Genomic DNA, 27,917 nt, shown 5'->3' on the forward strand with positions numbered 1-27,917 from the left:
AACAGGGTGTGGAATACTGAATATTTTCTTACATTTTGGGTGCAAATACAAATTAGTAAATCTGGTTTAAAGCATAATCTTGCAGGATTTATGTCAAAATTAAATACACTCATACATTTTGATCCAACAAGTCTACTTTTCATACTTGTCCTATAGTATACTTATACAGGTAAATAAAGATAATACTTACCATTTAGCAAGTGACTATTATGTTTCAAAACCTTTAAAATTCTTTGAAATAGATGATAGTATAATCATTTTGCAGATGACAAAACTGAAACTAAGATGTAAATTGCTCAAAGTTATATGACCATGAAAGTGGAAGACTCTGCATTTGAACCTAGATATTTTTGCCTGTAAAATCCAAGGTCTTTTTACTATATCATACTAGTTTTCTTACCATCACCAAACACTGCCTTTAATTGGTAGGCAAAATCAAATTCCCCATTCCTCCCCACCTTTCCTGCATCCTGATCTTTGGGGAAATGATTTAATATCCTGTCATTGTCAGGGTTTAAATAGAAACAAACTAAGCTATAACTTGAAAGTCTTAATTTATGAAGGGGCTCTATAAATGTGAAGGAACTGTCACCTGAATCAGCTATGAGTTGAAAGAGATGTTTGTCCTTTCCAATTCAGATTAGCACTCCAGAAGTTTGTCTCAAAACACTGCATTTCTTTAACACACTGTCTACCTTGGTTCATAAAAATACTCTTCTTTTAACTTCAGACAACTTCGAAGTTTATTTCCCCACAGAACTCTGATGATTTTGTGACTTTGTGAAGCAATTACCTTAGACTTTTATGAATTTGTTCTAGAATTCTGATGTCTTCAATTCACAAGTTTGTTGCCCTAGGTGATAGATTCTTTCAAACTTCTAAATCTGTTAATCATATATAACCTGTTTTATGACTTACTGAATGAATTTAACTTGCTCAGTTTAAGTTTTATCTATTGTATAGGTCTGACCACCACCCTTAAGGACAATATTTAAGGTAAGTTTTCTTTACTTTATAAAAATTAAACTCTTTATTTTGAAATACTGTAGATTCCCATGAGTTGTAAGAAATAACTCATACACCCTTTGTTCAGTTTCTGTCAATAGTAACATCTTATAAAACTGTAGTAAAATATCATAACCAAGATATTGACAATATACAGTCAAGATGCAGAACATTTCCACAAGGATCACTCAAGTCCTTTCATAGTCTCATCCATTTCTTTCCTGCCCCCACTCCTTATTTAATGCCTGGCAACCACTAATCTGTTCATTTTTACAGTTTTGTAATTTCAAAATTAATACATAGGAGTCATACAGTGTATAGCATTTTGGAATTGGCAGTTTTCAGTCAACATAATTCTCTGGAGATTCATCCAAGTTGTATATAGCAATACTTTGTTCCTTTTAATTACTGTTATTCCATGGTATGGTTGTACCACAGTTTGTTTAGCTATTAACTAATTGAAGGACAGTCTGGATTGTTTCCACTTTTTGTCTATTATGAATAAGGCTGCTATGAATATTTGTGTTTATATTTTTCTGTGAATATAAGAATTTCTCTGGGATAAATGCTCAAGAGTGTAATTGTTGGGTTTCATGGAAGTTGCATAGTTTTTTTGACAAACTGCCAAACTGTTTTCAGGGGTGGCTATAAAATGTTTAATTCCCATGAGCAATTTCTCAACATTTCACCAGTATTTGGCTTTATTATTGTTTCTTATTTTAGGCATGAGACTTAGGTCAGGTTTTATTTTCCCATGGATGTCCAGTTGCTCCAACACCACTTGTTGAAAAGGCTATCTTTCCTCCATTGAATTGCTTTTGCATCACTGTCAAAAACCAGTCAGACATATTTTTGTGGGTCTATTTCTGACATGTCTATTCTGTTTCATTTATCTTTGTGTCTATCTCAGGTCTAATAACACACTGTCTTAATTTGTGATTACTGTATCTCTATAGTAGGCCTTAGCATCAGGTAAAGATAGTCTCCTTACTTTAACCTTCTTTTTAAAGATAATTTTAGCTATGCTAACCCTGCGCCTTTCTACATATATTTTAGGATGACCTTGTCTATGTTTACAAAGAGCTGGAGTATAGACAGAAATTGTGTTAAATCAGGAGAGGTGTAGAAGATGGCCACAAAGTAGAAAGGCCCTAGGCTCATCTCATCATGTAAACACAACCAGGTAACTATCAAAATATCCTAATTAGGTGTATCTGCATGTGACTCTTGATCTTGGGGCTGTGAGTTTGAGATCCATGTTGTGTGTTGAGATTACTTAAAAATCTTTAAAAAATCATCCTAAATACCCCAGAAATCACCCTGAAGACTGATAAAGCAAATTGTACAACTAAAGGGAAAGAAGAGGCCACATTCAAGAAGGTAGTAACTGTGGAGACATGGGTTAGGGGAGAAATGTATCCTGGGTACTGCAGAGGGGAGGAAGCCATAGTTGCAGAGAAGGGTGAGAGACAGAGAGGACACATGGGGGATCACACGAGGAGAACATTTCCTCAAAGCCACTGCCTGGGAAAAAGGGAGGGTATGATTTTTGTGAGTCTTTGCCACCAATGTGGCTTAAAGCTTTGAGTTTTAAAGGTCAGTGAGCTTGGCTGGGATAGAGCACTGAGGGCACTGCCCATCTCCTGGAGAGAAGACACCCAAACAACCTGGGGACAGGTAGCATGGAAGCAGAGATTTGAAGAACACCTGGGACACACAAGGGAGAGATTATTTGCTCTTCTTGGAGTCAGTCTCTGAAAGGCACCATGTCTCTCAATGGACAAAGGAGCTGGTTGGAGCCATTTCCCTCCCCACCTCTCAGTATAATCACAGAGCCACCTGTGAGAAGCAATGCAGCATTGACACAGGCTGCCTAACTCGCTTATACCAAGTCCAACACCCCTGCTCTATGGCAGAACTTCCCTTCTCAGTCAAGCTTGCCTCAGTCCCAGTGCAGTTAGCCCCACCCCAGAAAGCAGCAAAACCATTGCCCGCATCACATTCCCAACCAGAGAGTTCTTCAGGGCTTCAGTTCTAGTGGAAGTACTATCAGGTCTCATTTAACCAGTAGAACAGAGAACACTTAGTTAAAACTCACCACATTCTGGGCAAGGATCAAACACTGTCCACTGCAAGCAAGGAGAACCTCTGCAGATGACCAGCCTGAAGGATAGAGCAGCCAAAACATCAGGGCACACACAGCACACATTAGAGACACCCCCTAATGCACCAGGCCCTGGGAACCATATGGCCACTTCTCATACAGCTATTACTCTCAGGAGCAGAAAATATAACTGGCATTTCTAACACAGAGGAAAAGGCAGAGCCTTAGACAGAATAATACCAAGACAGAGGGATTAATCCCAAATGAAAGAACAAGATAAGGTCACAGCCAGAGATCAAGTGAAAAAGACATAAGTAACACAACTGATGGAGAATTTAAAGCAACAATCATAAGGATACTCACTGTGCTTGACAAAAGGATAAAAGACATCAGGGAGACCCTTATCAGAGATAAAAGTTTTAAAAGAATCAGAAATAAAGAATGCAAAAACTGTGGTTGGAAAATGGTTTGAGGTGGTGGAAAGCAGGCTAGAATTAGCAGAAAAATGAATTAGTGATATAGAAGACAAAATAGTATGAAATAATGAAGTTGAACAAGAGAAGGAAGAATTATAGAACATGAGAATAGACTTAGAGAACTCAATGACTCCATCTAACATAAAAACTTTTGTATCATAGGAGTTCCAAAAGAATAAGAGAGAAAAAAGGAGGCAAAAGGTTTATGTGAGGAAATAACTCAAAATTTCCCTAATTTGAAGTAGGAAACAGATATCCAAATCCAGGAGGCAGAGAAAACTCCCACCAAAATCAACAAAAATGGGCCAACACCAAAACATATTGTAGTTAAATTTGCAAAATATGATGATAAAGAAAAAAATCCTAAAAGCAGCAAGAAAAAAGAAGTCCCCAACCTACAAGGGAAGACCCAGAAGGCTAGCTGCAGATCTCTCCATAGTATCTTGGCAAGCCTGAAGGGAATAACATAGTATATTCAAAGTATATTCAATGCTTTAAGCCTAGAGCCTGTTTCTGATTCTGTCTCCCTCTCTTTCTGCTCCTCCCCCAACTGTGCTGTCTCTCTGTTCCTCAAAAATAAACATTTTTTAAAAAATGGGTAGAAGTCATGAATAAACATTTTTCCAAAGAAGACATACAGATGGCCAAGAGGCACATGAAAAGATGCTCAACATCACTCATCATCAAGCAAATACAAATCAAAACTATAATGGGATACTACCTGACACCTATCAGATATTTTAATTACTATTTTTGTATTATTTGGATAAATACCTAGTATTTACTTTATTGAGTCTTCTAATCCATGAACATGGTATATTCCTCCATTTATTTAGGCCTTTGATTCCTTCTGTCAACATTTTGTAATTTTTATGATACAGATTGTGTACATGCTTTGTTAGATTTGTAAGTATGTAATTTTCTTTGGAGTTATTATAAATGCTATTGTTTTAAAATTTTTTGTTTCCACATTTTCATTGTTAGTATATAGAAATGCTACTGATTTTTTCATTTTGAATTTGTGTCGTCCAACCTTACAGATCTCACTTATTGTTTCTAGTATTATGTTGTTGTTATTTTAGACTCTACTGTTTTATATACAATCATTTCATCTGAAAATATAGTTTTCTTCTTTTTCTAATCTGTTATTTCCTTTTCTTTTTTTATTACAATGGATAAAATCTCTAGTACTATATTTAAAAAGAGCATATAACATTGCCTTATTCCAGATCTTTGAAGAAGAGCATTCAGGCATTCACCATTAAGTCAATGTAAACTGTAGGTTTTTGCAGATGTGCTTTATCAAGTTGAGAAAGTTACCTTCTAATAGTAGTTTGTTGAGAGTTTTTATATCCGGTTTGTATGTTGAATTTTGTGAAAAAAAAATTTTATGTCAACTGGTATCATATGATTTTTCTCCTTTAAGCTGTTGATATGGTGAATTAAATGACTGATGTTCAAATGTTGAACACGCCTTGTATATCTGGATATGATGAATTACATGGACTTATTTTCAAATGTGGAACCAGCATTCTACGGTATATAATTTTTTATACATTGCTGTATAACTGTGCTAATATTTTGTTGAGGATTTATGCATCTAAATTCATGAGAATACTGGTTTGTAGTTTTCTTTTTTCTTTTCTTCCCTTCTTCCCTTTCTTTTTACTTTTTCCTTTTCTCTTTCCTTCTTTCCCCCTTTCTTTTATTTTCTTTTCTTCTTTCTTTCCTTCTTTTCTTTCTCTCTTCCTTCTCCCTTTCTTTCTTTTCTGTTCTTCTCTCCCTCTCTCTTTCTTTCCTCCCTCTTCCTCTTTTCTTTTTCTTTTATTCCTTCTCCCTTCTCTTCTTTCTTCCCTCCCTCCCTCCCTTCCTTCCTTCCTTTTCCTTCCTTCCCTTTCCCTTCCTTCTTTCCTCCCTCCCTCTCTCTTTCCCTTTCTCTCTCTTTTCTTTCTTTCTTTCCCTCCCCCCTCCCTCCTTCCCTCCCTTCCTTCTCCTGCCTCCCTTGTCTTTATCTGGTTTAGGTAATAGCCACATAAAATTAGTTAGGAAGTACTCTTTCATTTTCCGTTTTTTGAAATAGACTGTGTAAAATTATTGTTAATTCTTTCTTGATTGTCTGGTAAAATCCTCCAGTGATACTATCTGTGCCCGGACACTTCTTTTCCAGGAACTTTTAATTATCAATTCATTAATGGCCATACAACTATTCAGATTGATTAATTCATCCTGTTGACATAGTGTGTGGTTTTCCAGGACTTGGTCCACTTCTTCTACGTTGTCAAATATATGAACCTAAATTTCTGGGTAGTATTCCTTAGTATCTGTTTAATTCTACAATATCTAAAGTGATATGCTCTATTTCAGTCAGGAACGTTGGTGATTGGCATCTTTTCTCTTTATTTTTGCTATTCTTATTAGAGGTTTATTTGTTTTATTGATTTTGAAGGGCACCTTCTTTTGCTTCACTGATTTTTCTCTATTATTTTCTAGTTTTCAAATTCATTGATATTTGCTCTTATCTTTATTATTTCCTTCCTCCTCTTTGCTTTGGGTTTAGTTTGCCCTTCTTCCTCTAAGCTCTCGAGGTGGGAGCTTAGATTATTTATTTGAAAGTCTTCATATTCCACTATATGCATCTAGTTCTATACATTCGTTTCAATGCTGTGTTTACTATGTCTTATCAGTTTTGATGTTTTCCATTTTACTCAGTTCTATGTATTTTTTATTCCATTTGAGACTTCTTCCTCTACCCAATGATTACAAAGAAGTGTGCTGTTTAATTTATAAGCATTTGGAGGCTTCTCTGTTGTTTTTCTGTTGTTGATTTATAGTTTGATTCCATGTTATGTAAATGACACAAAGATGGCCTGTATATATACTATCACCCACCAGGTTGTTTACTTCTTCATAACAGGCTGTGACTCATTAGCTCAAAAGCCTGCTAGCATCAAATTAACATTTGTGTACATCCAATTGTTTTAAAAGTAACCCAAATAGGGGTGCCTGGGTCTCTTAGTGAGTTAAGCATCTGAATCTTGATTTCAGCTCAGATCATGATCTTATGGTTCATGGGATCAAGCCCCATGTCAGGCTCTTCCCTGACAGCGTGGAGCCTGCTTGGTGTTCTCTCTCTCCTCTCTCTCTCAACTCCTCCCTCTGCTTGTGCTCACTCTCTCAAAATATATAAACATTTAAAAAATAATAATGAAAATAACCCAGATTAGCTATTTAGAGCTCACCTGCTTTGCATACCATATGAAACTGTGCTTAACATATGCTAGCCACAGATAAGGTAAACCCTGGGTATATAAAGACCTCTAATCCCTGCTGCCCTTTAGACTTCTCTGACCCTGAGACTCCCTGCCAAGCTGCTGAGTGAAATCACCTAGATATGTAATCTCCTCTCCAATAACTCTGTCACCCAGGAATTTCCATCCCCTCCTCCACTTCTGAGTGGTGGCCTCTGTTTTATAGCTTCTGGATAGTTTCATGCTGTGAGGGACTTCCTCCACATGTGAACCTATTAAACTGTCACTCAAATAAGGCATGTGTGTGCTAAAGTCACCTTATGGTCATATGTTTTTCCTTGATCAACCCCCAAGTCCCTTCAGCCATCTATATTCCATTGTGGTCAGAGAATACAAGTTCATATGGTTTCAATTTTTTAAAACTTGCTGAAGTTGATCCATGATGTGGTCCATAAAATCTAAATGTTGCATGAGCACTTTAAAACAATGTGTATTCTTCTGTTGTTGGGCAGAGTGCCAGATATTGTTGGCTTTTGTTGTTCAGGTTTTTTACTTACTGATTTTTTCTGTCTAGTAATTCTATAAATTACTGAGAATGGGCTGTTGACATGCCCAATTAACTACGAATTTTATTTCCTCATTCAGCTTTATCAGATTTTGCCTCATATTTTTAGGCTCTGTTACTTTAGGATTACTATGTCTTCCTGGTGTACCGATACTTTTATTTTTATATAGCATCTTTTTTGTCTCTAGTAATTTTCTAATATCATCTAGTTTATCCAATATTAATATAGCTATTACTGTTTTTTATGATTAATGTTTGCATGTCATATCTTTTCTCATTCTTTTGCTTTTGTTAAAAGCAAGCATGTAAATTTTACACATTTCCAATACCATGCATAATGTTGGATCACATTTTTTATTCACAATGCCAACTCTTTTAAATGATGTTTTTAGACGACTTATATTTGAAGTAATTATTGACATACTGGGGCATAAGTCTGCCATTTTATGTTTTATGTTTTCTTAGAATCGCAAATTGATTTATTTATACTGTTTTCAAGTATATTGCTTTTAATAGTTTCATTAGTCGTGGTAGGTATTATATTTACATAACATCATAATCAACAGCTATTGATGTTGTACCTCTTCAAATGAAGTATAGAAATCTTACTTCTATTTAGGCCCTTTCACTTTTAAAATATAATTGTCTTAAGCATTTCCTCTACTTACAGTGTACATTACAGGAATGGTGTTATTATCTTTGCTTCGACCATCACATATTAAAACTCATGAGGGGCACCTGGGTGGCTCAGTTGGTTAAGCATCCGACTTCGGCTCAGGTCATGATCTCATGGTTTGTGAGTTTGAGCCTCACGTTGGGCTCTGTGCTGACAGCTCAGAGCCTGGAGCTGCTTCAGATTCTGTGTCTCCCTCTCTCTCTATCCCTCCCGCACTCATGCTCTGCTTCTCTCTCTCAAATAATAAAACATTAAAAAATTTTTGTAACAAATGAGGAGAGTCTGTATAATTGCTCACTCTTATGTTCTTTTATTTCTGAAATTCCAAGCCTTCTCTTAACATTTCTTTCTTTCTTTTTTTGCTTTTAGAGACGTTCCTCTAACCAATCATTAAGGATCTGTTTGCTACCAACATGTTCTCTTAGATTTCCTTATCTGAGAATGTCATTATTTCTCTGCCACTTCTGAAGAATATTTTTTCCAGGTATAAAACTGTCAGTTCTTCTTTCAGTACTTGAGAAAATGTTGTACCACATCCTTCTGATCTTCATAATTTTAGATGAGAAAATCACTTTCATTCAAATAGGTATTCCCCTCTAGGTAATGCATTGTTTCTTTCTGACTGCTTTCAAGGTTTTCTTCTTTAGTTCTCAAATGTTTAATGATGAAGTGACCTGGTGTAGATTTCCTAATATTTACCCTCTTTAAGACTTGCTCAGGTTCTTGAGTCTATCAGGTTTATGTCTTCCACCAAATTTGGAAAGTTTTCAGGCATTATCTCCTTGAAATACATACTTTTGCCCTTTCATTTCTCTTTTTCTTCTCTTTTCCCCTCTTCCTCAGCCTCCTCCTCCGTCTTTTCTCCCTCTCCCTCTCCCTTTCTCACTGTCCATCTCCCCTCTCCAGTTCTTCTGGAACTCCAATAATATGAATTTTAACTCTTTTGCTATTGATCCAGAGGTCCCTGAAACTCTGTTAATTTTTTAGTTTGTTTTCTATTGTCTAGACTGTGTAAATTTTGTTATATTTACTTTTTTAAAAAAATAGTTTATTGTCAAGTTGGTTTCCATATAACACCCAGTGCTCATCCCAACAAGTGCCCTCCTCCATGCCCATCTCCCTCTTCCCCTCTCCCCCACACCCATCAGCCCTCAGTTTGTTCTCATTATTCCGGAGTCCCTCACAGTTTGCCACCCTCCCTCTCCCCAACTATTTTTCCCCTTCTTCTCCCCCACGGCCCTCTGTTAAGTTCCTCCTAATCCACCTATATGTGCAAAAATAAGGTATCTGTCCTTCTCTTCCTGACTTATTTCACTCAGCATAACACCCTCAAGGTCCATCCATGTTGCTACACATGGCCAGATTTCATTCTTTCTCATTGCCATGTAGTATTCCATTTTATAGATAAACCAAATCTTCTTGATCCATTCATCAGTTAATGGACATTTTGGCCCTTTCCATGTTTTGGCTATTGTGGAGAGTGCTGCAGTGAACACTGGGGTACATGTGCCCCTATGCATCAGCACTCTTGTATCTCTTGGGTAAATTCCTAGCAGTGCTATTGCTGGGTCCTAGGGGAGTTCTATTGTTAATTTTTTGAGGAACCTCCACACTGTTTTCCAGAGGGGCTGCACTCGTTTACATTCCCACCAACAGTGTGTGTGTGTGTGTGGGGGGGTGCCCGTTTCTCCACATCCTCACCAGCATCTAGAGTCCTCTGATTTGCTCATTTTAGCCACTCTGACTGGCGTGAGGTGGTATCTCAGTGTGGTTTGATTTGTATTTCCCTGATGAGGGATGCTGAGCATCGTTTCATGGGTCTGTTGGCCATCTGGATGTCCTCTTTGGACAAGTGTCTGTTCATGTCTTCTGCCCGTTTCTTCAATGGATTATTTGTTCTTCGGGTGTGGAGTTTGGTGAGTTCCTTATAGATTTTGGATACAAGCCTTGATCTGATATGTCATTTGCAACTATCTTTTTCCATTCTATCAGCTGCCTATTAGTTTTACTGATTGTTTCCTTTGCCGTGCAGAAGCTTATAATCTTGATGAGGTCTCAGTACTTTAGTTTTGCTGGTGATTCCCTTGCCTTTGGGGATGTGTCAAGTAAGAAATTGCTGTGGTTGAGGTCAAGGACACTGTTTCCTGCTTTCTCCTCTAGGGTTTTGATGGTCTCCTGTCTCACATTCAGGTCCTTTGTCCATTTTGAGTTTATTTTGGTGTATGGTGTGAGAAAATATCTAGTTTCATTCTTTTGCACGTTGCTATACAGTTTTCCCAGCAGCGTCTGTTAAAGAGTCTGTCTCTTTTCCATTGGATACTCTTTCCTGCTTTGTCAAGGATTAGTTGGCCATACATTTGTGGNTCAGTACTTTAGTTTTGCTGGTGATTCCCTTGCCTTTGGGGATGTGTCAAGTAAGAAATTGCTGTGGTTGAGGTCAAGGACACTGTTTCCTGCTTTCTCCTCTAGGGTTTTGATGGTCTCCTGTCTCACATTCAGGTCCTTTGTCCATTTTGAGTTTATTTTGGTGTATGGTGTGAGAAAATATCTAGTTTCATTCTTTTGCACGTTGCTATACAGTTTTCCCAGCAGCGTCTGTTAAAGAGTCTGTCTCTTTTCCATTGGATACTCTTTCCTGCTTTGTCAAGGATTAGTTGGCCATACATTTGTGGGTTCAATTCTGAGTTCTCCATTTGATTCCATTGGTCTATGTGTCTGTTTTTGTGCCAATACCATAATGTCTTGATAATTACAGCTTTGTAATAGAGGCTCAAGTCTGGGATGGTGAAGCCCCCCGTTTTGGTTTTCTTCTTCAATATTACTTCGGCTATTCATGGTCTTTTGTGGTTCCATACAAATTTTAGGATAGTTTGTTCTCACTTTGAGAAGAATGCTGGTGCAATTTTGATTGGGATTGCATTGAATGTGTAGATTGCTTTGGGTAGCAATGACATTTTAACTATATTTATTCTTCCAGTCCATGAGCATGGAATGTTTTTCCATTTCTTTGTGTCTTCATCTATTTCCTTCATAAGTATTCTATAGTTTTCATCATACAGATCTCCTAAATCTTTGGTTAGGTTTATTCCTAGGTGTTTTATGTTTTTTGTGTATGTGCAGTTGTGAATGGGATCAGTTTCTTGATTTCTCCTTCTGTTGCTTCATTATTGGTGTATAAAAATGCAGTCGATTTCTGTACGTTGATTTTGTACCCTGCGACTTTGCTGAATTCATGGATCAGTTCTAGTAGGCTTCTGGTGGAGTCTGTCATGTTTTCTATGTAGAGTATCATGTCTGCAAAAAGTGAAAGTTTGACTTCATCTTTGTTATTTTTATTATTTCTCTTCTCCTACTGGGTTTGGGGTGCTCTTGTTGCTCTCCCTCTAGTTTCTTTAGGTGTGCTGTTAGATTTTATACTTGCGCTTTTTCTAATTTATTGAAATAGTCCTGGAGTGCAGTGTACTTCCCTCCTAGAACAGCCTTTGCCGCATCTCATAGAGTTTGGATTGTTGTATTTTCATTTTCATTTGTTTCCATATATTTTTAAATTACTTCTCTAATTGCCTGATTGGCCCATTCATTCTTTAGTAAGGTGTTTTTTAACCTCCATGTTTTTGGAGGTTTTCCAGACTTTTTCCTGTGATTCATTTCAAGTTTCACAGCATTGTGATCTGAAAGTGTGCATGGTATGATCTCGATCCTTTTATATTTATTGAGGGCTGCTTTATGTCCCAGTATGTGATATATCTTGGAGAATGTGCCACGCACACTTGAGAAGAAAGTGAATCCATAGCCTTAGGATGTAGAGTTCTAAATATATCTGTCAAATCCATCTGGTCCAATGTGTGATTCAAGTCCATTGTTTCTTTAGTGATTTTCTGTCTAGTTGATCTATCCATTGTTGTAAGTGGAGTATTAAAGTCCCCTGCTATTAGCACATTCTTGATTGTTTCTGTTTGTGATTAGTTGTTTTATGTATTTGGGTGCTTCTGAATTCAGTGCATAGACGTTTATAATTGTTAGCTCTTCCTAATGGATAGACCCTGTAATTATTATATAATGCCCTTCTTCATCCCTTGTTACTGCCTTTACTTTAAAGTCCAGTTTGTCTGATAAGAGTATGGCTACTCAAGCTCTCTTTTGACTTCCAGTAGCATGATAGATATTTCTCCATCCTCTTACTTTCAATCTGAGGGTGTCCTCAGGTCTAAAATGAGTTTCTTGTAGACAGCAAATAGATGGATTTTGTTTTTTTTTAATGCATTCTGCTACCCTATGTCTTTTGATTGGAGCGTTTAGCCCATTTACGTTCAGTGTTATTATTGAAAAATATGGATTTAGAGTCATTGTGTTCTCTGTAGGATTCATGCTTGTGGCGGTGTCACTGGTACTTTATGGGGTTTTTTTTGTTTTGTTTTGGTTTGGTTTTTTTTGCAACATTTCCTTCATAGCGTCCCCCTCAGGATTTCTTGTAGGGCTGGTATAGTGGTGACGAATTCTTTCAGTTTTTATTTGGGAAGACTTTTATCTCTCCTTCCATTCTGAATGACAGGCTTGCTGGATAGAGGATTCTTGGCTGCCTCTTTTTTCTGTTCATCACATTGAAGATTTCCTGCCATTCCTCTCTGGCCTGCCACGTTTCTGTAGATAGGTCTGTAACCATTCTGATAGGTTTTCCTTTGTATGTTAGGGCCTTTTTATCCCTAGCTGCTTTCAGAATTCTCTCCTCGTCCTTATATTTTGCCAATCTCACTATGATATGTTGTGCAGAAGATCAATTCAAGTTACGTCTGAGGGGAGTTCTCTGTGGCTCTTGGATTTTAATGTCTGTTTCCTTCCCCAGAATGGGGAAGTTCTCAGCTATAATTTGTTCAAGGACTCCTTCAGTGGCTTTCCCTCTTTCCTCTTCTAAAATTCCTATGATACGGATATTGTTCCGATTGATTGTATCACTCAGCTCTCGAACTCTCCTTTCATGTTTCTGGATCAGTTTATCTCTTTCTCAGATCCCTCTGTTTTTATAATTGTATCTTCTAACTCAGGAATAGGTATTCCTCTCTGCCTCTTCAGTCCGTGCATTGGACGCCTCCATTTTATTGTGCACCTCATTTATAGCAGTTTTTAATTCATCATAACTATTTTTAAGCTCCATACTCATGAGACCCTGGATTCTTAAGAAAATGTATTGTTAAGTTTGTTTGTTTGTTTTGAGAGAGAGAGAGAGAAATCAAGCAGTGGAGTGGCAGGAAGAGGGAGAGAGAAAATCCCAAGCAAGTTCTGCACTGTCAGCACAGAGCCTGACATGGGGCTCAGATTCATGAAACCATGAAATCATGACTTGAGCAAAAATCAAGAGTTGGATGCTTAACTGACTGATTCACCCAGGTGCTCCCCCTCAAAATTTTTAGCAGGAAGTCACCCTGTTGGGATGGAGCATGTGGCCAGCAAGGTAGATGTGCATGTTCAGCTTACTACTAGGTACCCCAACACCACCCAGCAAAAGTGGGGCAATGACTCATACTGTCTTGTTGCAGACAAATAGAATGAACATTGAGCATCCTCCTTGGCCCTGGTAACACCTTCTCAATGAAAGTGAGCAACCACTTGAACCACATTTTGCCTCCGATGTTGGTGTAATATCACCTTTTCACTAGGCCTCCCGACACCAGGGATTGGAGAAGGAGAAACAGAGTGCCAAGTAGCCTGTCTCCCCACTGCTTAGTTTTGTCTCATTGATGTCAGGTGGGGATGGAGGCTCAATTTCCCACTGGATCCTACTGACATAGGGAGGAAGAGAAAAAATAGTGCTAACTAGGACTCCATTACGCAGCCTCATTAAATTTTGTTGCTGCTAAGTGTGGATGGAGGCTCAGCTGGCTATTGGACCCAACTGATACCACCCTGGTGGGAGAATCAGAGTATTGTCTACTTTCACCTGCGGGGGGATGAAAAGATCGGTTTCCACCTTAGTTCCACCAACACTACCCTATCAATGGGAATTAGAGTTCTTGCTTGTTCTGCTGGGTGGAGATAGCAGAACAACTGCCTGCTCAGTCCTACTACCACCTAATAAGGAAATCAGTGTACCACCTGTTTACCAGGGGTATGGGTGGGGGATGAGATAAAAGATCAACTTCCTGCTTGTACACACCGAAACCATGTATTGGGAGAGGAGTGTAATTTTTCCATTGGAGTTTGGCTGGAGTAGGGCAGGCATTGCTAAAACCGTTTTCTGGGGTTAGCCTACCCGTTTCTGGGTTCCGTGGTTAGAGGGAACAGGCTTTCCTTGGAGTGTTACTATGTGCCTAGTGACAGCTTCTAGTTGGAGGCCTCTGCAGTATCCTGTTCAGAATATATGGGAACCTATATGGAAACTTAGAAAACTCACACCATGCCCTGAGATCCCCAGGAAGCCTACCTCCTTCTTTCCTTGTTTCAGAGATTTTAGTTGTGATGGGAAGGATCTAGAAGGAATGGGACTATTCCACCTTGGCAAAACTGAAGTCTCTTCATTTTAATATAAAACTTTTGAATATTTGTAGGTTCCTTTAGCACTAATATTTAATTTCTCAATGCTTTTATAGTAACACTTTTTTGCCCTTTATTTAAAAAATTGTTTAATTTTTTTTCTTTTTGAGAGAGACAGAGACAGTGCAAGCAGGGGAGGGGAAGAGAGAGAGAAAAATACAGAATCAAAGCAGGCTCCAGGCTCTGAGCTGTCAGCATAGAGCCTGACGCAGGGCTCAAACTCATGGACTGTGAGATCATGACCTGAGCCAAAGTTAGATGCTTAACCAACTGAGCCACCCAGGTGCCCCCCCCCTTTTTTTTTACTTTAAAGAGTAGTATTACCAGATTACAGATTTGTGAAGGTAATTTGGGATGTCCTTACGCTAGGACTTACTGGGTGATCTCTTGATTCCTATTTTATTGGTATAAATGAAAGCTGTTCTTTCTCTTATTAGCCACCATGGCTCTTTCCTAATGCCATCATAATTCTCTTTTTCCTTTATCCTTTATTTATCTTTTCTTCTATATATATTTTAAACTTATCAGCTTTTGTATATAAATTATATAAATATTGCGTATATGTTTTTGTGTTTCTAACAGAGAAGTTACAGGGTTTTAGCCGAGTTGAATATACCATTCCCCACATGAGTCTTTGACAGCCTCAAATCCAGAGTCTTGGGAAGTTGAGGCATGCAGTTCCTCACATCCACAGGTGGCCTTTGGCCTTGGCTGCAAGTGTTCTAGAGGGGATCAGGAATAAAGGATACCTGCGAGTAAAAAACTATAGAGTATAATTTGCCTAACACTACCAACACCTTTATGGGGCTGTCACAAAGCAGTTGGTAGAAAGAAACCACTAGTGATAACAGCAAAGAGCCAAATCTATGTGGCAAACAGACAAAATATAACATTTATCAGGTGACTACTTTGTACTACTGTGCCAGGTGCCAGAAGATAGAAAGATAAGTAATAAATACCTTGCCCAATGTAGGAAAGACTGTAGTCAAATATCCTATAAAGGAAAGGATATTTCTTTGGTGGTAATACACTAAATCACCTAAAGTGCCACAGCTCATACAAGCTTAATCTGAAGCTAGTTGTCAAATCATCTTTAACTGTCAATTCTACTTTGCCTATGCCCACTGTACTTTGTAAATTTATCTCACTTAGAACAATTAAGTTACTATATATATAATGGTTTACTCCAACTGAGTCTTTTCCGCTACCTCACTATAAGGTCTTTTAAGTCAAGAGCTATATACTGTTCATTTTTGTATCCGTAGCTCCTGGCACATAGTAGCTGTTCATTCAGAAAGTATTTGTCAAGTGCTTAGGTTCCACACACTGTTCCAAATGACAGGAATATAAGACACAGAAGCTCACAGCTGTAAATATGCTTATGTTCAGGTAGAGAAGATGGACAACTATGATTAAGGATGGTACTACACTGACATTTAGGAGACGGTTTGCACTTTGCTTAGAATCTCTACGTGAGCCCCTTGGAGACCCTTATGGCTATAAATTTCTGACATATTTATCTTCATCAAAATATTTTGAGTTAGGTAGACATAAAAAAATCTATAGCTCATTGATTTTATCACAATATGAACTGTTTAAATGGACCTAGTAATGCTATTGTCATGAGGGTTAAGTTCAATTTAACCAACACAATGCAAGTTGTATGTGCAAAGCACTGGAAAATATTTTACGTATATTATCTCACTGAATCATCACTTTTGGTTAAAAAGGCCTTTCATTACAGGACACCAGAATAGCTCTGTCAGTTAAACGTCTGACTTTGGCTCAGGTCATGATCTTGCAGTTTGTGAGTTTGAGCCCTGTGTTGGGCTCTGTGCTGACAGCTTGGAGCCTGGAGCCTGCTTCGGATTCTGTCTCCCTCTCTCTCTGCCCCTCCCCACTTGGCGCTCATGGGTGCGTTCTCTCTCTCTCTCTCAAAAATAAGTAAAAAACCCCACAATTTTTGAAGGCCTTTCGTTACCCATGTCTACTCTCCCTTTCCTTCCCAGATCCCTGTGAAGTACAGTTTTCACAGAATGTTCCCAAGTCACCCTGTGTGTTCATCTGGTATGGCATATTGTAATTTTCTGTTTACTTTTCTGCCAGCTACATTCAGTAATATATTTTTGTTTACTCAAAATCAGGGGAACAGGAGAAGATGGTTGATCATACACACTCTAGGGTTAAATCTCAACTCCCTTACTGTGACATTGTGCAATTTAACCTCACTGAGCCTCAGTTTCCTCATCTGCAAAATATAAATAACAACACCTTCTTTGTTGTGAGGATTAAAAAAATGAGCATAAAAGACTTAATATGGTACCCTATCTTATCATTAATTATTAATTATCATGGTGCCTGCTATCTAGTAGGTATTCAATAGATGTCTTATAATTAATCCCCTTTTAACCTTTAGTTAATAGTGAAAAGACTGGTGTCAGAATTCAAGTCTTCTGAACCAAAATCTTTGTAGATGATTTGTAGATATTATGCCATTGTTTTTCTAAATAAAAGTTTAGGCCAGTAATCAGATGGGATTTTTGTGCTAATTTTAGATGCATGCATCAGTCTGGATGAAGTAGTCTGAATTTCAAAACATTAAAATATCCAGCATATTTTAATGGCTTATTAGAACTGGATTGAATATTAGAATCAGTAATGCCTTGGATGGTTGGGATTGTTACCTTTAAAATAATTAAAGCTTTTCTCATGGAGTTCAACATATTCATATACTAAATTTTACTATCTACAAAAGAGTATTAGTATGGGGTTCCCATGTCTTGGATTAAGGAGTCACTCATTAAAAATTACAAGGAAAGGCACTTTGATTCTTGTCCCTTGTGAAAGATGACTCTTACCTACTGAATGTAAAATATGAAGTAGACCAAAATTTTCTTTCTCTTCTCACCTTCCATGTTAGTATTTCTTTTTTGCTTGGTGGTCCCAAGCCACACAACCCCGGTTCCAATTCTGCAATACTTACTACTGTTTTCAAGATGCAGACAAAGGAAACCAGTATAATTGATTTCAAGTATTAATGGACGAAAGAGATGAGGAGATTGGCTTCTTTAAAAGTATTCATATCAAAATAGATGAGCAGAGGTGGTCTATGCTTCCCTAGTACTATTGTGAATTGCCCATTAAGCAGTAGATATATGGGGGGAGGCAGAAGTAAAGAATTCAAAAGTGTAGCCTGTTAAAGTTAATATTATATTTATAGTGCTTTATAATAATTTATAGATTTATAATAAACTATGATAAATATGATGGATTTTATTTATAACAAATTCATAATAATAATGTATATGTTTTCTTGACGACAGAATATCAGTAAATATTAATTAAAATAATGTAAAATATTACTGATTTTTAAATGATCTATCAATCTACTTACTGATTTTCCTTTTTTGTTTGAATTTTGTGGTCCATAGAACTTATCTTGCATTAACCTATCTGAAAAAGAATGGAAAACAAAGATTATATAAACAAGTTGGCACTTGTGGCATTTGACAAACACAATCTACAGGCATGTCTTTAACTAATGATGGTGTAGCATAGCAATTAAGAGCACAGGCTCTGGAACCAGACTGCTTGGATTCAAACAGTCTCTGTCCATCTAACTTTGGACAAGTTATTTTGGCTTTCTCTGTCTCAGTTTCCTCATTTGTCAAAAGATAAAGATCCTCTGCCATAAGGCATGTGGTTTAAAGGGTTAAAGCATCTAACACTGGTCTGGAACATAATAAGCAGAAAATGAATGCAAGTTTTGTTATTTTTGTTACTATCACTACTGCCCCCTTTGCTCTGACTCCTTACGCATTATAACCTTGGGTCTGTCACCTAATATATCCAATTACTATTTTCAGTAGTATTGTTAAAATGTATATATTAACTGATTAAAATTAAATGTCACCATGGTCTATATTTTTATGTACATAAAAGTGTCTTTTAGTTCGATGACAGTAAATGTTTGTTTGTAGTACTTCTACTTTTCTGATTCCTAATGCTAGTTCAAAAAATAAAGTAAAAACTAAATAACAAACAAAACCTCATAACTGCACTCTAGATGGTTCTGAATGTTTTTGTGGGTGTTAAATTTTATGCACATTATTCAAAATTGTATTTGACTGGATGTTTAAAAGATTTCTTTTACTCATCCTCCTTGGAGCCTCATTTTAGCATATTCTCTAGCAGTCATTTGGGTAATCTTCCATCATACATTTACTACACATACCCAAATCTATACAGTTGTGTAAACAATCTACATTCTAGATACCTTTCATGAATAATAATTCTGTATTTCCTCAAGAATTCATGACCCTGGAAGGAATCTCATGAAATAAACTAAAAGAATTTATTAAGTATGGAATAGAACAATGATAGTCTTTAATGACTGGTGCCCTAGGCTGAGATATATGTTGCACAAATACAGATATTTATATAAGGGAGTGAGAGGTATCTATGAAAGCAGTTCCAAAGTAATGGAGCCAGGCAAAATCCTCTAATTTGTTTACAAAAAATAATAATAAATCAAGGAATTCAACAAGAGTGAATCAACTCTACATGTACTGCATTTTATTTCAATTATTTATTTTAATAAAAGCAAAACTAACTATGCTTTTTATTTTTTCAAGTTTTATTTAATTCCAGTTAGTAAACATACAGAATAGTATTCGTTTCAGGTGTAAAATTTAGTGATTCATCACTTACATACAACACCCAGGGCTAATCACGTCTGCTGCTTTCCTCAACCCATCACCCATATAACCTAGACACTCCAGCAACCCTCAGTTGTTCTCTATAGTTAAGAGTCTTTTCCTGGGGCGCCTGGATGGCTTAGTCGGTTAAGCGTCCGACTTTCGCTTAGGTCATGATCTTGCGGTTCGTGGGTTCGAGCCCCGCTTCGGGCTCTGTGCTGACTGCCAGCTCAGAGCCTGGAGCCTGTTTCAGTCTGTGACTCCCTCTCTCTCTGACCCTCCCCTGCTCACGCTGTCTTTCTCTCTGTCTCCTAGAAATAAATAAAACATTAAAAAAAAAAAAGAGTCTTTTCCTGGTTTGCCTATCTTTTTCCCCCACACATATGTCCATCTGTTTTGGTCCTTAAATTCCACACATGACTCTAATCATTTGGTATTTGTCTTTCTTCTGACATTTCACTTAGCATAATACATTCTAGTTCCATTCACATTGTGGCAAATGGCAAGATTTCAGTCTTTCTGATCACCAAGTAGTATTTCAGTGTGTGTGTGTGTGTGTGTGTGTGTGGACATAGGCTCTTTCCATAGTTTGGCTATTGTTGATAAGGCTGCTACAAACATTGTGGTACATGTATCCATTCAAATCAATCTTTTTTATTTCTTTGGGTAAATACCTAGTGGCGCCATTGCTGGATCATAGGGTAGTTCTATTTTTAACTTTTTGAGGAACCTCCATACTGGTTTCTGGAGTGGCTGCATTAGTTTTCATTTCCACCAACAGTGTAAGAGGATTCCCCTTTATATGCATCCTTGCCAACACCTGTTGTTGCCTGCATTATTCATTTTAGCCATTCTGATAGGTGGCAGGTGGTGTCCCATTATAGTATTTCCCTGATGCTGACCATCTTTTCATGTGTCTGTTGGTCATCTGTTTGTCTTCTTTGGAAAACCCATTATGCCTTCTACCCATTTTTTTAAATGTTTATTTTTGAGAGACAGAGAGATAGAGCACAGATGGGGGAAGAGCAGAGAGAGAGGGAGACACAGAATAGGAGCTGTCAGCACAGAGCCCAACATGAGTTTCTAAACTACGAACTGTGAGATCATGACCTGACCCCAAGTCAGGCACTCAGCTGTCTCCCTTTCATCCATTTTTAATTGGATCATTTAGTTTTGGGGTGTTGGGTTGTAGAAGTTCTTTATATACTTTGGATACTAACCCTTTATCAGATATGTCATTTGCAAATATCTTCTCCCGTTCTGTAGGTTGCCTTTTAGTTTTGTTGATTGTTTCCCTCACTGTGTAGAAGCTTTTTATTTTGATGAAGTCCTAATAGTTAATTTTTGTTTTTGTTTCTCTTGTCTCAGGAGACATATCTAGTAAGAAGTTGCTACAGTTGATGTCAAAGAGGTTACTGCCTCTGTTATCTAAGATTTTAATGGTTTTCTGTCTCATATTTAGGCTTTTAATCCATTGAGAACTCAATTTGTGGGTGGTGGTAAGAAACTGATCCAGTTTCATTCTTTTGCATATTGCTATCCAGTTTTCCCAATACCATCTGTTGAAGAGACTATCTTTTTCCCACTGGACATTCTTTCTTGCTTCGCCGGACTAAATGACCATACAACTGTGGGTTCATTTCTGGGTTTTCTATTCTGTTCCGTTGATCTATGTGTCTGTTTTTGTGCCAGTACCAGTACCATACTCACTGTCTTGATGATTACAGCTTTGTAATATAACTTGAAGTCCGGAATTGTGATGCTTCTAGTTTTGCTGCTTTTTCAAGGTGGCTTTGGCTATTGGGGTCTTTTAAGGTTCCATACAAATTTTAGGATTGTTCTAGCTCTGTGAAGAATGCTGGTGGTATTTTAATAGGGTTTGCATTAAATGTGTAGATTGCTTTGGGTAGCATGGACATTTTAACAATATTTGTTCTTCCAGTCCTGGAGCATGGAAGGATTTTCCATTTCTTTGTGTCATCTTCAATTTCTTTCATCAGTGTTTTATAGTTTTCAGAGTATAGGTCTTTCACCTGCACTTTGGTTAGGTTTATTCCTAAGTATATCTCATGGTTTCCGGTGTAGTTTTAAATGGAATCGATTCCTTGATTTCTCTTTCTGCTACTTCATTATTGATGTATAGAAATGCAACAGATTTCTGTATGCTGGTTTTGTATCCTGTGACATTAGTGAATTTGTATATCAGTTCTAGCAACTTTTGGGAGAGTTTTTGGGTTTTCTATGTAGAGTATCCTGTCATTTGCAAATAGTGAAAGTTTGATTTTGGATGCCATTTCTTTCTTTTTGGTGTCTGATTGCTGAAGTTAGGACTTCCAGGACTTTTTAAAACAAACAGTGGTGAAAGTGTACATCCCTGTCTTGTTCCTGACCTTAGAAAGCTCTCAGTTTTTCTCTATTGAGGGTGGTATTAACTGTGGGCTTTTCATATATGGCCTTTATTATGTTGAGGTATGTTCCCTCTAAACCAACTTTGTTGAGGGTTTTTATCATGATTCGGATGTTGTACTTTGTCAAAGGCTTTTTTCTGCTTCTATTGAGAGGATTGTATGGTACTTATTCTTTTACTGATGTAGTTTATCACATTGATTGATTTGCAAATATTTTTACAGGTTTATTTAGAGAGAGAGAGAGACTAAGAGAAAGAGGGAAACAGAGACAGAGAGAGGGAAATCCTGAGCAGGCCCTGCTGCTTGGAGTGGAGAGCCCAATGAGCGGCTCAAACCCACAAATTGTGAGATCATGACCTGAGCCTAAATCAAAGAGCTGAATGTTTAACTGAGTGAGCCACCCAGGCACTCCTGATTTGCAAATATTCACCCACAGTTTCAATGGTGAATGATTCTTTTAAAGTACTGTTGAATCCGATTTGCTAGTACTTGGTTGATAATTTTTGCATCCACGTTCACCAGGTATATTGGCCTGCATTTCTCTTTTTTAGTGGAGTCTTTGTCTGGTTTTGGTATCAGGGTATTGTTGGCCTCATAGAATGAATTAAGTTCTCCTTCCTTTTCTATTTCTTGGAATAGTTTGAGAAGAATGGGTATTAACTCTTCTTTAAATGTTTGGTAGAATTTGCCTGTGAAGCCGTCTATCCCTGGACTTTTGTTTGTTGGGAGACTTCTGATTACTGATTCAACTTCATTGCTAGTTATTGGTCTGTTCAAGTTTTCTATTTCTTCCTGTTTAAGCTTTGGTAGTTTATATATTTCTAGAAATGCATGCATTTCTTCTCAATTATCTAATTCGTTGGCATATAAACTTTCATTACATAATTTTATAATTGTATTTCTGTGTTGCTGGTTGTTATTTCTTCTCTCTCCTTTGTGATTGGGTTATTTCTCTTTTCTCTTTAATGAGTCCAGCCAGGAGGTTATCAATTGTATTATTTTTTCAGCGAACCAGCTCCTGGTTTCATTCATCTGTTCTAGTGTTGGCTTTTTTTTTTTTAGTTTTTATAGAATTTATTTCTGCCCCAAACTTTATCATTTCCTTCCTTCCACTGGCTTTAGGCTTCATTTATTTTTCTTTTTATAACTCCTTTAGGTGTAAGGTTAGGCTTTTTGAGATTTTTCTTGCTTCTTGAGGTAGACCTGTATTGCTGTATAGCTCCCTCTGAGGATCAATTTGCTTCATCCCAAAAAGTTTGTTGTGTTTTCATTTTCATTTGTTTCCATGTATTTTTTTTAACACTTATTTATTATTGAGAGACAGAGAGAGACAGAACATGAGCATGGGAGGGAGAGAGGGGAAGACACAGAATCCAAAGCAGGCTCCAGACACTGAGCTGTCAGCACAGAGCCCGACGCGGGGCTTGAACCCATAAACTGTGGGATCACGACCTGAGCCAAAGTCAGAAACTTCACCAACTGAGCCACCCAGGTGCCCCTGTTTCCATGTATTTTTAAATTTCTTCTTTGATTTCATCATTGACTCATTTTTATTCTTTAGTAGCCTGTTGTTTAACCTCCATGTATTTGTGGTCTTGCCAAGTTTTTTCTTGCGGTTGAGTTCAAGTTTCATAGCGTCATGGTCAGGAAAGTGACATGATATGGTCTCAATCTTTTTTTATTTGTTGAGGCCTGATTTGCAGCTTAGTTAAGTGATCTATTCTGGAGAATGTCCCATGTGCACCTGAAAAGAATGTGTATTCTGCTGCTTTAGGATAGAATGATCTGGTCCAATGTGTCATTCAAAGCCACTGTTTCCTTGTTAATTTTCTGTTTAAATGATCTGTCCATTGATGGAAGTCGGGTGTTAAAGTCCCCTACTATTACTGTATTATTATCAATGAACTTTATTTATTTATTTATTATTTATTAATTTATATTTTTATATTTTTATTTATTTATTTATTATTATCAATGAATTAATGTTTGTTATGAATTTTTATTTTTATTTTTTTACAAAATGTTTATTTTCAGAGAGAACATGAGAGAGGGGCAGGGACAAAGAGAGACAGAGATTGAGAATCACAAGCAGGCTCCACACTGTCAGTGCAGAGCCTGATGCAGAACCCAGTTTTACGACCTGAGCTGAAATCAAGAGTCGGATCCTGAAGTGACTCAACCACCCAGGCGCCCCATGAATTGTTTTATATATTTTATATATTTGGGCATTCCCATTTTGGGTGTATAAACATTTGTAATTATTATATCTTCTTGGTGGGTAGACCCCTTTATTATAACATAGTACTCTTCTTCATCTCTTGTTACAGTCTTTGTTTTAAAGTCTAGTTTGATATAGACATCAATGAATATTGATATCTCTGGCTTATTGCTACTCTGGCTTTCTTTTGATATCCATTTACATGATAAATGCTTCTTCATCCCTCATTTGCAATCTGCAAGTGTCTTTAGGTCTAAAATGAGTCTTCTGTAGGCAGCATATCGATAGGCCCTATTGTTGTTTTTTCTTTTTATCCATTCTGACACCCTATGTCTTTTGACCGGAGTGTTTAGTCCATTTACATTCAGAGTAATTACTGATAGATATGTATTTATTGCCACTTTATTACTTGGTTTTGTTGTTGTTTCTGTAGATTTTCTCTGATTCTTTCTTGTTTTTGTCACTTTTGGTCTTTCCTTTCCACTCAAAGAGTCCCCTTTAATATTTCTTGTAGGGCTGGTTTAATGGTCATAAACCTCTTTAGATTTTGTTATCTGGGAAACTATCTCTCCTCCTATTCTGAATCATAGTCTTGTTGGATAGAATATACTTGGCTGGAGATTTTTTTCATTAAGCATTTTGAATATACCATGGCATTACTTTCAAGCTTGCCAAGGTACTGTGGAGAGATCTGGAGCTAGTCTTCAGGGTCTTCCCTTGTAGGTTAGAACTTCTTTTTTCTTGCTGCTTTTAGAATTTTTTATCACTATATTTTGCAAATTTAATTACAACATGTCTTGGTATTGGCTTTGATTTTGATGGGAGTTCTCTCTGCCTCCTGGATTTGGATGTCTGTTTGACAATCCAGACTAAGGAAGTTTTGAGTTATTTCCTCAAATAAAACTTTTGCCTCCTTTTCTCTCTCTTGTTCTTTTGGGACTCCTATAATATGAATGTTTTTATGTTTGATGGAGTCATTGAGTTCTCTAGGTCTATTCTCATGTTTCATAATTCTTTCTTTTGTTCAGCTTCATTATTTTCCATTATTCTATCTTCATTTTTTTAAAGTAGGCTTCACGCTCATTGCAGAGCCCAATGTGGGGCTTGAATTTATAACACTGAGATTAAGACCCGAGCTGAAATCAAGAGTTGGATGCTAAAATGACTGAGCCACCCCCCAGGTGCCCATTATTCTATCTTCTATAGCACTATTCATTCCTCTGCTTCTTTCATATTTGTGGTCATTATATCCAGTCTGTTTCAAATTTCAGTTATTGCATTTCTCATTTCTGCCTGCTTGCTTTATTACTCTTATCTCTGTGGTAAGGGTTTTCCTGACATCTTCCATGCTTTTCCCAAGCCCAGCAAGTATCTCTACAATTGTTGCTTTAAATTCTCCATCAGGGATATTACTTGTATCTGTGTCAATTAGATCTCTGGTCGTGACCTTTTCTTGTTCTTTCTTTGGGATGAATTCCTCCAATCTTGGCACCTTTTCTAAGTCTGTATTCTTCTGTGTTAGAAAATCCAGTTATGTTCCTGCTCCTTAGAGTAATGGCTTTATGAAGAAGAGGCCATATTGTGTCCAGGGCCTGTGTTTCAGGAGTGTCTGTGGTGTGTGCTTCATGCTCTCTTCTGCTCTGTTCTGGCTGCTTTATCCCAGAGGTCATTCACCTGCAGAAGTTCTCTTTGCCTGCAGTGGGTAGTATTTGGACCTTGGCCAGAGTGTGATGAGTTTTAACTAGGTGTGCTCTGATCTGCTTGTTAAGTGAGACCTGATGCTACTTCCACTATAACTGAAGCCTAGCAGATCTGTATGGTTGGTAGACATGGTGCAAGTGGGTGTTTCTGCTGGTCTTCTGGAGATGGGGTCCTCTGCAGTGGTCCTTAGGCACACTTGTCCAAGAAAAGCAATACCAATAGAGTGCAGGGGGACAGGACCTGTTATGAACAGGTTATGCAGTCAGTTTTGGTGTGGTGCTGTTTACTGAAGTTAGTTTATGCTGAGGGGGGAGGAGGGAAATGACACCAGCCAGCTCCTCTGTCCCTTCAAGTTGGAACACTACACTTCTTGTTCTCAGGGAAACATTCCCAGAAGAGGGAGTAATTTCCCCCTCACATATACCAGGTGTTTTTCTGATTACTGTTTTCATGTTATCTGTCTCTGTGTTGCTTTTCTGCCTTGAGCATAACAGTGAACTTTGGGCTCTATCCAAGCCAACCCTGCTAACATTAAAAAAAATTTTTTTTTATGTTTTACTTATTTCTGAGAGAAAGAGAGAGAGAGCGAGAGCGCGCGAGCGTGAGCAGGGGAAGGTCAGTGAGAAAGGGAGACACAGAATCTGAAACAGGCTCCAGATTTCTATGAGGGGTTAGATGGTGGCATAGCAGAATGGCTGAGCTGGCTGTCAGCAGAGAGCCTGACATGGGGCTTGAACCCACGAACTGCGAGATCATGACCTGAGCCGAAGTCGGCCGCTTAACCAACTGAGCCACCCAGGTGCCCCAAGCCTGCTAACTTTTAAAACTCTGAAGTTTAGAGACCAGCAGGAACCTGCACTGGTCTTCTGGGAGTGGGTCTTGCTCTGCTGGGACTGATGCATGTTTGACCGAGAAAGCTGTCATACCAGAGTACAGAGGTGTGGGAATTGGAACAAGCAGGCTAAAGAGCCTGTGTCCAGGTTGCTGCCCTCAGCAGGAGTCTCTGTGCCTATGCTGAGGAGTGCAGGGGGAAAATGACACCCACTGGTTCTCTCGTCTTTGGAGAGGCAACTCTGTGAATGCCACCTCTCACAGATACAATCCAAGTAGAGCAAACAGACTCTCCCCACGTGCTTTAGGTGGTCCTCAGATCACATCATCTGTCCTGAAGTTGTTTTCCTGCCATCTCCCCGGGAGTAGGAGGGCAGCACCCTCAGGTCTCTATCTGATCTCTAAAGGCCAAGCCCACTGATCTCTAAAACTCCAGTCTTTGAGCACTGCTAGTTGCAAAGTCATGAAAATCAGACCGTCTCATTTTCCTAGCCAATGGCAGTGGGGAAGTGTACTCCTCTCTCTCTCACCTTTCTCCACAACCAAGGCTCCCTCCCTTCCTCAGCACCTGTGATCTGTTTCTCCAACAAACTATATCTCCGTACTTCCTTCCTTCCTCAATATGGCCTCTTCTGTCCCTCTAGTTGTACAGTTTGTTCTGTCCATACTCAGGTGGATTTCTTGGGTATTCAAAATGATTTGATAGCTTTCTAGCTGTGTTCACAGGATGAGGCAAGCCTAGGGTCCTCCTGCTATGCCACCATCTAACCCCTCATAGAAAGTATTTATAAAAGAATTGTGTTTTTTAAAATTATGTTTATTTCTTATTGAGACCTACAGAAACAGAGCATGACTGGGGAAGGAGCAGAGAGAGAGGGAGGCACAGAATCCGAAGCAGGCTCCAGACTCTGAGCTGTCAAAACAGAGCCCGATGTGGGGCTTGAACCCACAAGGCGTGAGATCATGACCTGAGCCGAAGTCGGATGCTTAACCAACTGAGCCACCCAGGCGCCCCTCAAAGTATTGTGTTAATTAGATAAGGCTGGTCTGCATGAGTAAACTGAAAATATAATGCAAAGTATAACATAACCGTTTTTTCTTAATTTACGTATTTATTTTAAAATTCCAATATAATTAACATACACTATTATATTAGTTTCAGGTGTATAATACAGTGATTCAACAATTCTATATATTATTCAGTGCTCATCACAATAAGTATACTCTCAATCCCCTTCATTTATTTCACCCATTCCCCCCACCCACCCACTTCCCCTCTGGTAACCACCAATTTGTTCTCTATGTTTAAGAGTCTGTTTGGGAGGTTTTTGTTTTGTTTTGTTTCTTTTTCCTTGTTTGTTCTTAAAGTATAACAAAGCCATTTAAAATATATAGTTAGGAATCTTAAATAGTTTTCTAAAGCTCTATTCAGATATAAGTTAAATACAGATTTAGAAATA

The 27,917-nt window shown here is 37.9% G+C and overlaps 1 protein-coding gene and 1 long non-coding RNA gene across 3 annotated transcripts in view; one reads left to right on the forward strand and one right to left on the reverse strand.

Moving 5' to 3' along the window:
- The window catches only part of CATSPERT (catsper channel auxiliary subunit tau), a 134,678-nt gene that overhangs the window by 18,168 nt on the left and 88,593 nt on the right, over nt 1-27,917 (reverse strand). For both annotated transcript variants that reach the window (XM_077747631.1, XM_077747632.1), the window contains one exon: nt 17,997-18,055. In XM_077747631.1, the coding sequence (XP_077603757.1) occupies nt 17,997-18,055 (59 nt within the window). The remainder of the gene's footprint in view (nt 1-17,996; nt 18,056-27,917) is intronic.
- Nucleotides 918-27,513, forward strand: LOC144217877 (uncharacterized). Its single transcript, XR_013330980.1, has 3 exons — nt 918-996; nt 2,062-2,188; nt 27,290-27,513. It is a non-coding gene; the product is annotated as an uncharacterized LOC144217877 (long non-coding RNA).

The sequence above is a fragment of the Crocuta crocuta genome, unplaced genomic scaffold (assembly GCF_008692635.1).
Source record: "Crocuta crocuta isolate KB4526 unplaced genomic scaffold, BGI_CrCroc_1.0 scaffold159, whole genome shotgun sequence".
Classification (NCBI taxonomy): Eukaryota; Metazoa; Chordata; class Mammalia; order Carnivora; family Hyaenidae; genus Crocuta; species Crocuta crocuta.